The sequence below is a fragment of the Fukomys damarensis genome, unplaced genomic scaffold (genome assembly GCF_012274545.1).
Source record: "Fukomys damarensis isolate Sample0158 unplaced genomic scaffold, DMR_v1.0_HiC HiC_scaffold_6, whole genome shotgun sequence".
Lineage (NCBI taxonomy): Eukaryota > Metazoa > Chordata > Mammalia > Rodentia > Bathyergidae > Fukomys > Fukomys damarensis.
This window is the reverse complement of record NW_022900918.1, coordinates 10,962,552-10,978,165: the sequence shown is the minus strand read 5'-3', so window position 1 is coordinate 10,978,165 and position 15,614 is coordinate 10,962,552. Positions and strand designations below refer to the sequence as shown.

The window sequence follows — 15,614 nt, the reverse complement described above, 5'->3', positions numbered from 1 at the left end:
TCTGTATTCACCTAGGGGTTTCTCATTCCTTATGGCCTATGTAAAAAAAAAAAATCTATGCAAAACGACATCTGTTCAGTAGAAATCTGTCTTTTTAGTAGGAAGGTGTGTTGTGATGTACAAATGCAGAGGAGATACAGTCTGTGTTACCTGTCACCTAGCAACAAGCATTCTGGTTTATATCTTTAGATTCCCTTCACTTTAAGTCAGAATAGCTGTGAAAACATACCGCTGAGATTTGCATTTATCTCCAGAAATATTGAGAGTAACCTTCAAATATTTTTAGTTCCCAAGATAATACACTGTAACGGATGAAACAAATAACTTTAAATGAAACAAAAATCAGCTTACATGGTAGGAACCTTGAGACTCAGAGCAGGACAAACTTGGAATTCTTATGTAATAACCCAAACTTAGATGGATAAAGAGTACATATCAGTTCCCTCATCAGCTTTTAAAGTTATGGTTATTGAATTGAGTATGTATATAAACCTTCATTAGTTGATTTTTAAAAAAATCTGTACTAGAAAACACAATCACAGTGAATAAAAGTAGTGATTTGTGAACCTGAATCTAAATGACAGTATTTCAAATGGGATTGTTGTATCAGCACCAGAATTCAATTTACCTGAAATTTTGGGCAGAGAGTGGAATTCCTTGACTAGTCAGATGTCTGTGAACACATCCGAAATATGTCTCCATTTAAGGGTTTTCAGAGGCACCAGCAACAAGTGTACTCTTGGTCTTGAGGTGTTTAAATGTGTCAAATACTAACCTTTAGAGATTGAGAAGCTAAAAGATCATTAAAGAGGTGGTCAAGAGCGAACAACTTGATAACTACAGAATAATGTCTGTACTCTGGAAGTAGTTATTCCAGAGTAACTCCTTATTTGCTAATGTGGGTTGTATCCACTGCCATTATGGCCAAGGTTGTGTTTGTTGCCTGGACTGTACTCTCTTTTATAAAGGAAGCTGGATGATCATGTTTAGAAATTTTAAAAGAATCAAAAGAGAAAAATGAAAGTCTTAGAGCATCATTCTCTGTTCCTATAGCTGCTAAAGAGAAACAGGTGTAAATGGAATTTCTTCACCCTTTCCTAAAATACCAGTGTTACTCATGTTTCCAGGTAGCGCTGTTTTTTAAAAAGCAAGTTTAACATTTTTCCTGGGATGTGAGTTTATGCCTTTTTTAATTTCTTTGATTCTGAAATATCTAATTTTTTGCTGGCCTGCACCTAATGGCATTTGGAAATACTCTTTAAAGCAGGAAAATGAGTACTATAGCCATGTGTAATGATTGTTTTCGTGGGGACACTGGCCTTTAAAATACTTGTGCTTTGGGGGAAGATTTACATATTTGATAGGACACAGCAAATTTAATTCAGAAATTGATGAGATAGTGTTAGTGGAACTATATAGTTTTCCTATATCATAGTTTAGTTTTTATAAAGATTTGGGGAAAAAAACCTAAAAGCCCTTTAGTGTGAATGAAACTTTGAAATTTAGAGATTCTTTTGTTCTGTCATGTGCCCTCCTTCTAGGAAAATCTTTTCCTATGCTCCCTGCTAAATAGCTCAGCCATGATTAAGGAGTGACAATTCTTTTGTGTATGGCACTTATCATTTTACAGATTGCTATGTTACTTAAGTTAGCATAGGCAGGGAGGACAGCAAGAATTATTCCTGCTACTGTGAAGAAATTGGACTCAATGATGTTGAATGAGTTGTTGAAGATTTCACAGGTAGTTAGAGGTAGGACGAGGGACAGATCTTCTCAACTCTAAACTGTGTCTCTGTCAGAGTATGGTGTAGGGAACTAAGGAGCAAGTGATGGTTTTGAACATTTCCTTAGCAGTTTGAATTGATGGAAAGCAAAAACTAGTATCACACCAGACCCTCTCTAACTTCAAAATGTTTAAAAGTATACATCAAATTATAGGTGATTAGAAGACCAGTTGATAAGATAAACCATGAAGACCCATGCAATAAATTTTGGAACTCAAATAGCAGTTTTTAAAAAAGATCCTGACTACCTAATTTATGATGTAGGGTATAAGATACACCTCTGATAACTTTTCTTATTGTGCAGTGGATTTTACAGTAGTTCAGGTGCTGAAATCACTGAACTACTTTCAGAACAAATGATAACATTAGGACATTTTTTGAACCCTAAAATGCTCTAAAATGTGTATAGTTCACATAATTTAATGTTTATTCAAGTCTGCACACCTAAAAGTACAGTTTATGTAATTAAAGCCTTAATTGCTTAGGTAAAATGTATGTACATCATGTCGAATGGAGTTTTCTTTATTTGATTTTCTTGTTTCTCATTATTAGCTTCATTCCTTCATCCTAAACATTTACTGTTCTCTTAAAATTTGCTACTGTAGGGCTTTTGCTATATATTGGAATGCAGAGATGAGAATGGCCCTATGGTGGTAGCCTTCCTTCTCCTAATAGGGCTGAGCACAGTGGAGTAGGATGGAGGTGGTGCTGAGGAGTGAGTAGTGGCTGGAACCTGTACGGTGCTGGGCTCCCCTTTCCTTCCTGATTAGAGCTGTCTGTGTCTATCCAGAGGAGGCATCTCTTCTGATTGCATAGATACCATCCAGATTGGCAGAGGTTTCATGTGGAAGAATATTAATCTTATTAATAGTAAAAATCATAAATTACTAGAAAAAAATGAGGGAGTAATTAATGATGTGTTGCTGCAATGCAATATTAAAATTTTGGACAGAGACTTAATCTTTTTCTTTTTTTGTACAGAGATCGAACTTGGGTCCTTGTGCTTGCTAAGCAGGTGGCTAATCCACTGAGCTAAATCCCCGGACCTGAGAATTATCTTTTTAAAATCACCATACTCACAGTACTCTTGTCCTTTTGTATGTGCAGAGGGTTGCAAAGTCAAGAATGCTGCATCTCTTGAATTATATTTGTGTATAACTTATGGACATCTCCTGTGTGTTATAAACCATCTCTGAATTACTTATAACATATAAATAGGCATTACACTGCATTGTTTAGAGGGAAATGGAAAGAAAAACATCTGTACTTGTTTATTATAGATGCAGTTTTGTTTTTTTAATATTTTCAGATCCATGGTTGGTTGAATCCATGGGTGTGGAGCCTGAGGATATGGAGGGCTAACTGCATATCAACATGTGAAAAAAATTCAGAGAATCACATTGTGAAGTGTAAAGGCAGATGCAAGATTGAAGCTGGTTTTGAAGTACTTTGAACATTGTTCTGAGGTGTAGGATCTGATGGAGTTAGATAGATTTTGAAGAGTAGAAAAGACAAGATGTGTTTGGTGAGAACACAAGAGTCTTAGATGAGTTTTTAAGTATTTCAGAAGATAATTGTATTATGGTTTCATAACGTAAATCAGAATTACATTCTACATTTTAAGAGAATAATTTTTGTGTATTCTTTTAATATGTAAATACTGCCTTTTGGGTTTTTTTTTAGTAGCATTTTTAATAGTAGTAAAACCTGCAATATATATTAAGGGATGTGTTTTGTGAAGATTGAGAGAAATATTTAAAATTCAAATAAAATCAAAGGACAGATCATATCACAGGCAACCCAGAGGATAATGTGATCTCGGCTGCATTTCACAGAGGACTTTATCAGTGAGTTCTTGTTCAGTCCGTGTGTGGGGGTCTGCATACACAGGAAGCCAGGCCCCTTGCTCCCTTGCAGAGACATTGGCACAGAATGGGCGCTACAAAGAATGCCAAGGTGTGGCCCCACTTGAGTGTAATTCCAAACCCAAGAAAAAGAAATGCATCTGTGCCTAATAAACTGGCTCAACTGAATGCCAAAGAAAATTAGCCTCATGAAATGGAAATTCTGAAGCCAGTTACATAATGCTGAGCAAATAAATAGAGAGTCTCTTAAGATACTGTATATCCACATGGGGCAAATGGTTTATTGCAATCAGAATTTTCCAATCCAGTAATAGTAAATTATATTTGGTAAAATCTAAATGGTCCTGGAGATGTGGGAACTTTTATAAATCACATAAACACTTAACTTTAATTTTTATTTATTTAACTTTTAGAAGTAACATGGGAACTTTAATCGTTAGCCAACATTGAGTCATGGAAATTTGTTTTAATTACTCTGAACATTTGTATCACTTGTAAATAGGAAAAGGCATTTTCTCAGTAAAAGATCATTTCTTTAAAATTTCTTAATTGCTAAGAATAATGAAGTTGTGTTCAGTTTGAATATCTGTGAGTTATTTTTCATACAGGAAATTCTCACAGAAGCTGCATTCTACCCTTTTCACTCAGCTTTCTGTTGCACCCCTCAGACTCCTTTGGTTGCCACTCGTCTTTGTCATCTTGGGTTCACAATAGTCAAAGCTGCTGTTGCTTCCTCTGTTCCCTTGTTTCTCCATTTGTGCTTACATGACAGTAGTTGGGTGTGATGTGTACACTTGTAATCCCACCACTTCTTGGGAGGCTTAGGCAGGAGAATTGACCTGAGTTTGAGGTAAGCCTGGGCCACACAGTGAGTTCAAGGCCAGCCTGAGCTACATAGGGAGACTGTGTCTCAACACAAAACAAAACCTGAAGACAGAGCAAACAAAAAAGGTACTTCTCAAGCAGTTTTTTTTTTTAGCATGTCACTTCACTACTCATGAGTTTAAATAATTAGGCTTGAGATGTGTTGTTTTCTTTTTCCATTAGAGGACTTATTAGCAACTTGTAGAACTTACTCTCACTATTATCTTTTCTCTACCTTTCTTACAGGATCAATGTGACTCTATTAACAAATGGATGAATGCATATCCATATGAAGAGGAAAACAATAAAGGTTGGTTAGTCAAGCTGTGTAACTGCATTGAAAATATTACTATTTCGAACAGTACTTTTAGTCATTAGAATATTTCCCTGTCTGACTGAATATGAAATAGAGGTTAATCCTTGTACCCACATATTTATCTGTAAAATATGATTTTTCTTTTAAGACCTTAAATATAAAGACATTTATAGGGAAGCTACCTGTTTTTGTGCAAGGGTAGCTGTCATTCTTTTCCAGAACTTCAACTCGTATTTTCAGAATTAACTTTTAGCTGAATATTAAAACCACTTGATAACAACTGATCCCTAGGATCCCTCCAAAAGCCAAAAGGTGCACCAGTTCCTACAAGCATAATCTGGAACCAGCACTGGATGATGCTGATTTCTGTCAAATGCTGTCCTCTTTGCCCCTGCAGTCACCTTTCTGTGGGGAAGCAGGATCACCATAAAAGGCTTTACTGAGGCTTCTCACAAATGAAGTGTGAAGTCGTGGAGGGAAAGCCCTGTGGATTTTAGAGAAATCAAATTTGGGGCATTGCTTTATTTGTGGTAGTTGTTTGAGTTTTTCTAGCACTTTGTACTGCCTATAATGTAAAAGTCATAGGTAATACTAAAGAAATTACAGTATATTAAACTATCTCTCTTAAATAGCTCAATACTGAAAAGATCTGGCTTAAGGTATGTGCCTCGTAACTGTTCATATGTTACCCACTACATACAATGTCACGTTTCCCTTCTCCAGTTATGGTGACTACTTTCAAATAAATATATGGCGCGCCATATCATTCCCTGCCAGCCAGCTTTCGCAGCTATTTACAAATGACTTTTCCAGGTTATGTCTTTCTCTTAAAAGTGCCTTCTTCCATCTTCATTGGTACAAGTTTTCCTTTCTAGTATTTGTATATTTTGTAGTGTTCGGAGAGGGAATATTGATTCAGAGATGGTGTAAGGGAAATTTGTAGGGGTATCTTAGTTACTTTTCTCATTGCTGAGACAAGATAATACTCAGAGTTAAAGAGGAAAGGTTTATTTGGCTCAGAGTTTGTAGAGGTTTCAGTTCATAGGTGGCTGGCTCTAAGGCAGAGTGTCAGGTCAGAGGGATATTGTAAGGTAGTAAAGAAGCAAAGCAGCAAGCAACGAGCAATGCTCTCTCTGTCCCTTATGACTTATCCAGGCCGTCCACCCTCAGTTTGGGTTAGCACTCAAACCTGGAGTGGGGCACCCTTAATCCTAGCATCTCACCATGAGTCAATCCCAGGATGACATCCTTGATCCCAGCAGCACACACCATAGATCCAGCTACCTCCTAAAAGTTCCACCTATGACCACAGGAGGCTTTTGGGGGGAGGGGGGGACACCCACACACAAGCCATGACAGAGGATGTGGAAAGTGTTCTTTCTGGTGACACCTCAGTATTGTCTGGGTGTTTTTATTTACTTGTATACTTTTTTGGGTGGGAAACAGTGATGTAAATAAGCTGGTTCTCTATGGGAAGGAGTGTGAGGCAAGGCCGGATTTGTTACTGTCCTGCGGTGTAACTACTACTGTAGTTGGCTTCAGAAGTTTACCAGCTAGTTTGAGAGAATCCTTAATGTTTAACAAGTGGCATTTAAAACCTGGAGATGAAATAGTTCTATCACATCTTTGCTAATTCCACTCATACAATAAAGTTAGAAATTATGTACTCAAGACTAGTGAGACAAAAGCAGTATATTTTAATTTTTTTGCTTTATATAAACATGAAAATATTTTTCATTATCATGCAAAATGTCTTTAGCTTTCTCCTTATGTATGATGTTGATATAGTATTACTCTGTTTTCATTCAGTTGTCATTAAATTTTTATTGAATTGGATTGGTGTTAGCTTTATAAATTTATAAATTTTGGCAATGTCCTTGCTCTGTTACTGATTTTAGAATGACAACTGAAGATGATGGCAGAGAGAATCATCATATTACTACTTATCCAGAGGATAAACAGAGAATATAATGATTGACTACATTATGTGTGATTCATTTTACATGATCATGCCTCATAGTTGGTTATTCATGTGTTCAGAAGTCCTTATGGGGGGAAGAACAGTGAATACTTCATTTAATGTGTTTGTCCCTTGACATTTTTTCTTATCTTTTTCACATATTCCATATTTTTAGTTATAGATCCCTTAAAATAGAAAGTACATTGATGCTTATTTTAAAATCTATTTGAATTTGCTACTGTTGGTTTTCACAAAGTCTGATTCAGGGAGAAAATTGTATAGTTTGAAATTTATGTTTTCTGTATTTTAAATACATTAATAAGCTCAGTATTAATAGGAAGTTTTAAAAATGTCATTGGTGGAAATACTTCCCACAGACCACATAATTGCAAAAGGACTTGAATATGGCTCTCAAACAGTTTCATACCTTTCCAGCTTTCTAGCAATGATAAAATGTTGCCAAGAGCCACAAAATATCCTGTTGTGCTTTTTTAGGTTCTAAAATGTAAATAGCTGATTTGGGATTTTATAAAATTTATTTTGAGCACAAGACTCTTACTTCTAGGAGTGGTCTTCATCTGCCATTCCATTAAAAAATGTGTCAGCGTTGAGTTTGTTCCTTTACTCAGTTTCATCACATGTGAATTTGCCTGTTTATCATACGGCAATAGGAAACATTGAGTGCATTCTGAAAAGATCCAGCCTTTCATTATTTCCAACTGAAAAACATCAGCATAAAATCTGGCATATATACTCTTTAATTTATTTCAGCAGTTCTCACTGTCAGTGTGGTGTCTTTTTGTGGACCTGGCTCTTTGCGTCCTTGATTTTCCAGCCATTTCATGTGTTTACCCAGTGTTTCTCAGCAGCTAACTTAGCAGATGTTCAGAGCTTACACATGCATTTGCATTAGATCTGCTTATCAGAGTTCACATTAAAACTTTTGCTCTGTGCCTGCGTTTGATGAATAGCTGCTTAAACCATCAGGGTTAGTGGTGGGGTGATTTTTACTTTTTGTATTTGGAAACTCAGAGGACAGTAGCAAGCCCCTCTGTGAGTGCTTTCATTTCATACAAAAAGGGTTTGTTTCAGAATGATGGTTGTGTTCATTGTGAGTACTTTAAATTTCTTTTCCATAAAGTTCTACAGCTTGCTGATCCCTCACTTTATTTTATTTTATTTTTTATTTTTGGTGGGAGGAGGGATTGTGGTTTGAACCAGAGCCTTTGCACTGATCTATACCCCCAGCCTCCCCTTCTTTTATTTCTAATTTTGAGAAAGGGTCTTGCTAAATTTCCCAGGGTGGGATTGAACTTGAAGTGTTCCTGTCTAAGCCTCCAAGAGTGCTGAGATTACGGGCATGTGCCTTCCACTATGAACTAAGTAGCCAGGGGCCCAGACCATGACAGTTCCTGTAAATGCTACATGATGTACCATGGGGCTGTGCTAAGTGTGTGTAGGGCAGCTGTCGAGGCAGTGACCATGGGGTCAGGAAAAGGCAAGTCTGGGCTCTGAAGGTACATATCTGTGAACCTGGGCCTAAGAGTTCTCTTCTCTGAATTACATTTTTAGCATCTGAAGTGTGGAACGAATGGTATTCATCCTACTAGTTGTCAGGAGTTGTTTTGCAGACAAAAGAAAATGAGACAGACATATTTGTGAAAAAGATGTAAAGCTGTAGAATTCTAAAGGCTTGTATGGTATTGATGCTGCTATTTTCACATCAGAAATCAGATTGACATCGTATGATTCCATGTCACAAAGTCAAACATTTGCAACATGGGAGTTCCCTGAAGGCCAGACTGTCTGTGGTGCCTGTACTGTTGGCTGCTGTCTGTTATGCTTGGTTGTTTACTTAACCATTATATTGACTTCTTGGAATCTCTTGCTTCATTTTACATGTGTCTTCTTTACATACATATATATTTAAAGTTCTTTCACTGAGCCAAATCCATAGGTTTTGATGATACCACCAAGTAGTAAGTACATAAAGGTATGTATCAGGATATCCTACTGGAGGTCACTTCAACTTGGGGAGCTCATGTAATTTACCTGGGAAATGACAATACATGATATGCAGGGATTTGGGGAAGATTATAGTATTATTGAAGTAGAATATATTTGTTATTGAAAATGATGCATTGCTCATTTTAAAAACATTAAGATATGTCAACCGTATCACTTCCCCTCTTCATACATTCTGTTAATGTTTGCTGATTGTCTTCTTCCCTGTGTACATAGATAAAAGCGAAAAGAAACAGTTTTAGTAAAGTAGAATCATATTGGCACTTTGGATTTCCACAAGAAGACTATATTTATACTTAATATTTGTAATAAAGAGTAATTTTTCAGTTGCTTCTAATGTAATGGAAGAAATAGAAATAGAAATTAAACTGAAAAGAATTATTCATTTCAAATTAATGTATTTTTACCAAATTGATGATACTGAGAGCTAAGAAGCAGGGGCAATGTTTTTTCCCCTGATACTGAGGATTGAATCCAGGGCCTTTCTCGTATTAGGCAAGTGGTCTATTGCCAACTCTTTTTTTATTTTGAGACAGAATCTCACTAAATTACTCGGGCTGTCTTTTCAACTTTTGTTCCTCTTGCCTCAGCCTCCTGAATAGCTGAAATTATAGAAATGCTGATTAAATTTGATTTTGGGGGGAGGTGGTACTTTGAGTCAGTGTCTTAACATGTAGTCTAGGCTGGCCGTGAATTCACTATGTAGCCCTGTCTAGCCTCCAATTGGTGATTTCCTGCCTCAGCCTCCAGGTGCTGGGATTTCAGAGATGGGCCACTGTGCCTGGTTTAAATTTGATTTTAAACAGCATCTTTTAATTTTTTTGCTATTAAAGATGGGTAATTAATGATGTTTTTAATTCTTTTTCTCCCATCTTGTTTTACTATTTTTTAAAATAAAAGTTATTAACATTTATTTTCTGATTCTTACTATTAAAGCTGTTTGTCATACTCAGAAGCATTGAAAAAATAGCATCACTTTCGTCTGGCATTGGTGTCAATGAAGGCTGAAGCAGACTGATCTTTCCTCTTGTTCTTGCTTTCCTTTGTGGTCCATTGTTTTTATTGACCTAGAAATTCAGTAATTTCATAGATTGTGCGTTGGTTTTTATCATTCCACGTCTTTTTATGTTGTTGAATCTTGCCTGTGAACTCTGAGAAGCAGAGTTAGTTTTTATGTTAAAAGCTTTCAAAATTATAAAGTCTGCTTTTTGTTTTACTCTCTACCTTACCGTGAAAATATATATAATGGTTTCCTTTGATTTTCTGTATCTGTGGTTTTTATCTTTATTTTATTTAATGTTGTTTCCCATTCAACATTTTTTCCATACTATGTTTTCACTCACATTCTTTATATTTTTGTCTCTGAAGTGGCTTTTCATCTCTGTATTTCATAGCTTTGCTAGTTATTTTCATACCTTCTAGTTCTTTTTTTTTTCTTTAAACTCTGTATTTCTTCACACTTACTTCTTCTTTCAACTTTTTTTTTTTTTTTAAGTTTTCATAGAGGTATTTGCCTAAATTCTTGATCTGTTTATTTGGGTAATTCATCCTGTGATGTTTGTTCCTCTCTGGCCTTTTGCTTACATTTCTCTCTTGCTTTTGACATTTGCTGCTTTCACAGACAGTCCCTCTAGCTTTTCCCCGATGGTTGCCCATCTTTACAGTATTGTGAAAGTACATTGTGAGAAGGAGCACTAAGGCTGGTATATGAGTTGCCTATGTTCAGATCTTTAGTTGGGGTTTGTAATTTCTAATACTTTCTAAATAAACATGCCGTTTCCCAAGATTCACTTGTTTTTGGTGTGCAGCAAAGTCTTAAGACAAGGGCTCATGTCTTCCTTCTGGCTCACTTCTGTAGCCCTCCTTAATGAGGGAGGCCAGCCCTGTAACATGCTGTGTCTGTGTTTGCTCTTTTAGCACCATGTTCTTTGCTTTCTGAGCTATTGATCGGTATTCACTTGATTATGCCAGATGTCTGTGCTAACCAGAGGGTCACTGGTTAGGCCCCTCATAGCTGTGATTTGTACTTTAAGGGAATTCTCTGTTATGCTCCAGGTCTGAGGAGGTCTGTATCATCTCCCAGGGGGAGCACACACATCATAGAATTTGACAGAACACTTTGATGAGCAGTTTGTTTGTGACTTTTCTATTTTACCTTCACTAAAAATGGAACTTTTCACTTTTTTCCCTCCTGAATTTACTTTATAAGATTGCAGTGGATTTTAAATGCACTTGGGGGCACAGGGAGAGTATTGAACTCTCTGTACTGTAGTGATTAAAAACAGTAAACCTTACTGATGGTGTCACTCTTGGTGGTACCTAGGTTTAGTTTTGCTCCTATATCTGTCTCAGTTACCACATTTGTGATTGGGGAGGATAGTAATAGTGCCTGGTCCTTAAAATTGTTGTGCATGTTATTTTTTTTAATCTTACTGAGTTTATTGGTACTTTTTAAAGTATACATTACAATTACATTCATCATTGTATTGTGCAAATTAAATGAGAAAAATAGTTTGCAGGTAGAAACTTGTAGTCCTTGCTACTCAAGAGGCTAACAGAGGAAAAATCACTTGACCTGAGAAGCTTGAGACTAGCTGCGACAACATAGCAAGACCCAATCTTAAAAATAAAAAGGCTATACGAGCATATTGCCTGGTAGTTATTGGTACTCACTGAAGCAACTAGTTGAAAAATTGAAATTTAAATCATGTTAGTTGTGTTTCGAGTGTAGTCAATTTGGCTTTAGGAGACTTGGCTGCACAGGGTGGTATTTGTGTATTTTCTTATTTCCTACTAAGGAGTATGCTGCAATGCAGGGAGGCACTGATTGCCCACTGTGTATATCCAGTTCTGATTTTAGGGTCTGACTGGATACTTCAAAGTTGTAACTTTATGTTAGTAAGGAGTAGATACATCTGGAGTAGCTTTCTCTTGTAGAAAATGAAATTCTTGAAGACACTAGCTATGCTGTGATAGCACACAAGTTCCTGGGTCGTTCACAGAATGTTGACAGTGTCCATCCTATAGTGTGATCAAAGTCAGTAACTGTATATGGCATCCCTTACTCGTTAGACACTGAGCTAAAAAGGAAAATCATATTTAGACCCTGTTCTCATGCCTTCATCATCTCCCGGGCAGGAAAAAAGGTTACTGCATTCTAATGTAGTTAGTGCTTTAATGTATTTAACGTGGTTTGGAAACATATGAAAGTGTCATTTAAGCTTGGACTTGAGTGACAATATGACATTGACTGGAAGAAACGGGAGCAAGCAAGGAAGGTCAGGGACTTTCAATTAGAAAATTATTAGCAAATACAAAGCTTGTTTTCTTGACCTTGGTCACAGAAGTCTTCTACAGAATTATGTCTTAGAGTTCAGGATAAATGTACTATTTAGTGATGGTTTTAAAATAGTTCAGGCAGAATCTTGAGGCTCATTTTATGTGTCCAAATGACTTTCCTTTTCCTTTCTTCTTCTTACTCTGTCTCCCTTCCTTCCTTGGGTATACATTTTTATTTTCTTGCCATGTGATTATAATGGTTCTCCAGCTAAACTTTGTCATTCTGTGTAGACTGCATTTCTAGTGTAGCTTGTATATTTTGCCAGGACATTTGAAGTGATTATAAAAATATAAACATCTTTTTCATGCAACCGTTTTCATTAATTTTAATTTAATAAAAACATTATAGTGTTAAGAGCAACAAAAATTAATTTCTAGAAAGCATTTGTTAAAGTATAATCTGGTTAGTTTCAGGCGATCAACATATGTACATTTTTTCAAAGCAGATTTCTTTTTTCAAGTTGATGTTAGCACCATATTAATTTTTTACAGTTCCCTAGGAGAATTTGTTTAATGAAACATGAATAATTATTGGCTTAATAAGTATAATTCTTTATAGTATATATAATTCAGTCCTACAATATATCTTATAGCCTAATGTAAGACTTGCCAACATTCCAGTTTAAGCATCACTGGATTATTAATCTTTAATAAGCTTTTTAAAGACAGTTTTGCTAAATTGTCTTGAACTTGCAGTCCTCTTGCCTCAGCCTCCCTAAATGCTGGCATGGCAGGTGTCTGTCATTGTGCCTGATTACTCTCTACGATTTTAGAGCACGTGAATTAATTCAGAAGTGAATTTACTTTTTTGAAATTTGTTTTTAATATTGTAGCAAATCACCATAAATAGTGGCTTTTAAAAGAACAAACTAAAATTGATGATCTTAGAGACATAGGTGGGACTTAGAAGTCCAAGGTGACCATGTGTGGCTGAGATTAAGATGTTGTCAGGGCTGTGTTTCTGTCCGGGAAGCTCCACCTGGGGCCTAGCCTACAGCTTCTGAGGCCCATTCCTTGGTCTTCTTCCTCTTGTTTTCAACGGCAGCGGCACTCAGCTGTCTTTCTCATAGTGCCTTCACCCTGCCTCTGTCTTCCACGTGTGAGCCCTTTGTTCCTACACTGGGCTCACCAGGTTATCCAGCATCATTTATTATGTTAAGGCCAGATAATTAGCCAACTTTTTTTTCTCTCATAACTCTTTGCATGGATTCAGCACAGTCAGAGATTGCGCGGAACAGGACGTGGACATCTGTGGGGACCATTCCTCTGCCAAAATTATATCCATGACTGAGGCTGCAGGTGCCATGCACATGTGGTTGAAAGTTTTGAGGGAATTTCCATCTTATCATTTCCATTAAGATTCATAGATTTACAGTGATTTATGTCAACCAGAATATGAATCTTTTCTCATGAGGTTCTGGAAAAAAAGTGCACTCACATAATTTTTGATTCCGTTGGCTAGTGCTAAATACTAAAATGTAACATTATAAAAAATACCTGGTTTTTGTTCTGTGAGATTTAAAGGTATTTGCATTAGTAAAATGTAAAATCTCCACATCATAGATGCTTACCACATTTTCTCATGGTGATAGCTGTGTTCCATGTGCCTGTAACACACGGCAAATGTTTCTAGAATTTACCAGCAGACATCTTCACTCTGATGTGGAGCATATGTGATAGTATGAAATTCTCCTTTCAGAAAGCATGATCGATTGTTTTGTTAAAGTTCATGTGGTGACACAGGAATATATATTGAGACACCTGTACATCTTTCAGCCATTGCTTGGAAGTAAACTAGTTAACATGTGGTGGGAATCTGTCCATTAGAACAGGGCAGGGGCAGGGCTTGTGGAGGATTGGGGAGGATCAGGGTAAGGAAGAATTTTGTGTGGCTCTTTTCATTTCACCCATCTCCACACAGCAGTGAATGAGTATGTCTGAGAGGGTACAGGCTGGGAGAGGGAGCACCGGCCATATTCAGAGCTTCGCAGCACAGTGCTAATTGCTGCATCTAGGAGAAAAATTAAGACCCCTGTATAAAGATGAGCTGAAAGATCCAGAGCAAGCTTTGAGAAAGGTGTCCATACCACGACTGTGAGTAATAAGAGGACAGTAATTACAAGGCAGAGGCTGGGATGTGGTGCCCTGGCCTTGTGGAAAGCCTCTTCTAATGTTGTACATAGTGAGAAACGTTGGTGTTTGCTCTGCACCCTCCTCCTGTGAGCCAGACCTTTTCCCCATCGGTCATTGTGTATCCACACTGAAGGACAGGTTCCCAGGACTAGGGAGTGTCCTTTCTAGCTGGTAGAGTTGGAATTGAGGATTGTGTGGCAACCACTCTTTCATCATTTAGTGCTGCAGATCAAATCATCTTATGTTTAGTAGCATAAAAGTAGTGCTTATTTTGCCTTTGCTACTTAGGGCTTGGTGGAGATAACTTTTCTTTGCTCTGCCCTATGGTTGCAGAGATACCTCTCAGATTGATGATCAGAATGCTCTGAAGACTCATTGATATGTTTGCCACTTGTTGCTGGCTGTATGCTTCTGTCTCACTTGGGTCTGTTGGCTACAACACTTTCATGTGGCCTGAGTTTGCTTTGCAAAGAAAAGCTACATCCATGGGCTGCTGATTGGAGAGAACATTAGACCTTATCATCCTTGGAAGCATGCCACTTTGTTTCCTGTGTATCCTATTCATCAAGCGTTTATAGACACCTGACCCTTAATTTTAAGGGGACGGGAAATGTCCTCTGCCATTTTGTTGGGAGTAGCAATATTCTGGAAGTGGAAGAGCTCCTGTGAATGGAGTTAGCATAATGAAGATTTCTGGAAAATAGTGTCAGCCCTGGTACATCCTCAAACTGGAGGAATCCTTAAGATTGTTTTTCTGGAACCAGTTCTTGTACCAAATTCTGTATATCAGTAAGTTTGATCTAACAAAACCAAGGGAACGGTGTAGATTGTAGAATTTGGTTTAAGGCGTTGTTCTGAAATTACAGTGAGAACTAGTTAAGCAAATTCTATTTTCTCTGTATATCTGGGGGCAGATTGAAATTGGCAGGGCAGGCTCAATAGGAATGAGCATGAAGTGTGGAGAACAAGGACAGAGTAGAGACTCAGGACATTCTGAGGTCCTTATGGATTTCTTATTGCTTACTCTCTGATCTTCAAATTTCCATGGTTCTGGGAAAAGCTGGTACCCTTCACTGACGAAAACACATCACAGCCTAAGAATCAGATAAACTGATGAGGAAGATCTTGTGTGTGCTGGAGGAGCTCTGGGCTTCCTGCTTCCCTGTCCAGCTGGTACAGCCAGCCCATCAAGGGACAACAGGGCAACCTGCTCCCCGGCCCAGAGCCCTGAATTAACTTTCCTGCTATGAAATGCACATGGCTGATGTCTCAACTTCTGCCTTCTGCATCCCACCAGAACGTCTCTTAACATGCTAGAGCTCTGAAAC

General features: G+C 37.4%; 1 protein-coding gene across 9 annotated transcripts in view; it reads left to right on the top strand.

Moving 5' to 3' along the window:
* The window catches only part of Klf12 (Kruppel like factor 12), a 581,477-nt gene that overhangs the window by 285,487 nt on the left and 280,376 nt on the right, over window positions 1–15,614 (top strand). For all 9 annotated transcript variants that reach the window (XM_010622344.3, XM_010622347.2, XM_010622343.2 and 6 more), the window contains one exon: window positions 4,760–4,823. In XM_010622344.3, coding sequence (XP_010620646.1) covers window positions 4,791–4,823 — 33 coding nt within the window. In that variant the 5' untranslated portion in view covers window positions 4,760–4,790. The remainder of the gene's footprint in view (window positions 1–4,759; window positions 4,824–15,614) is intronic.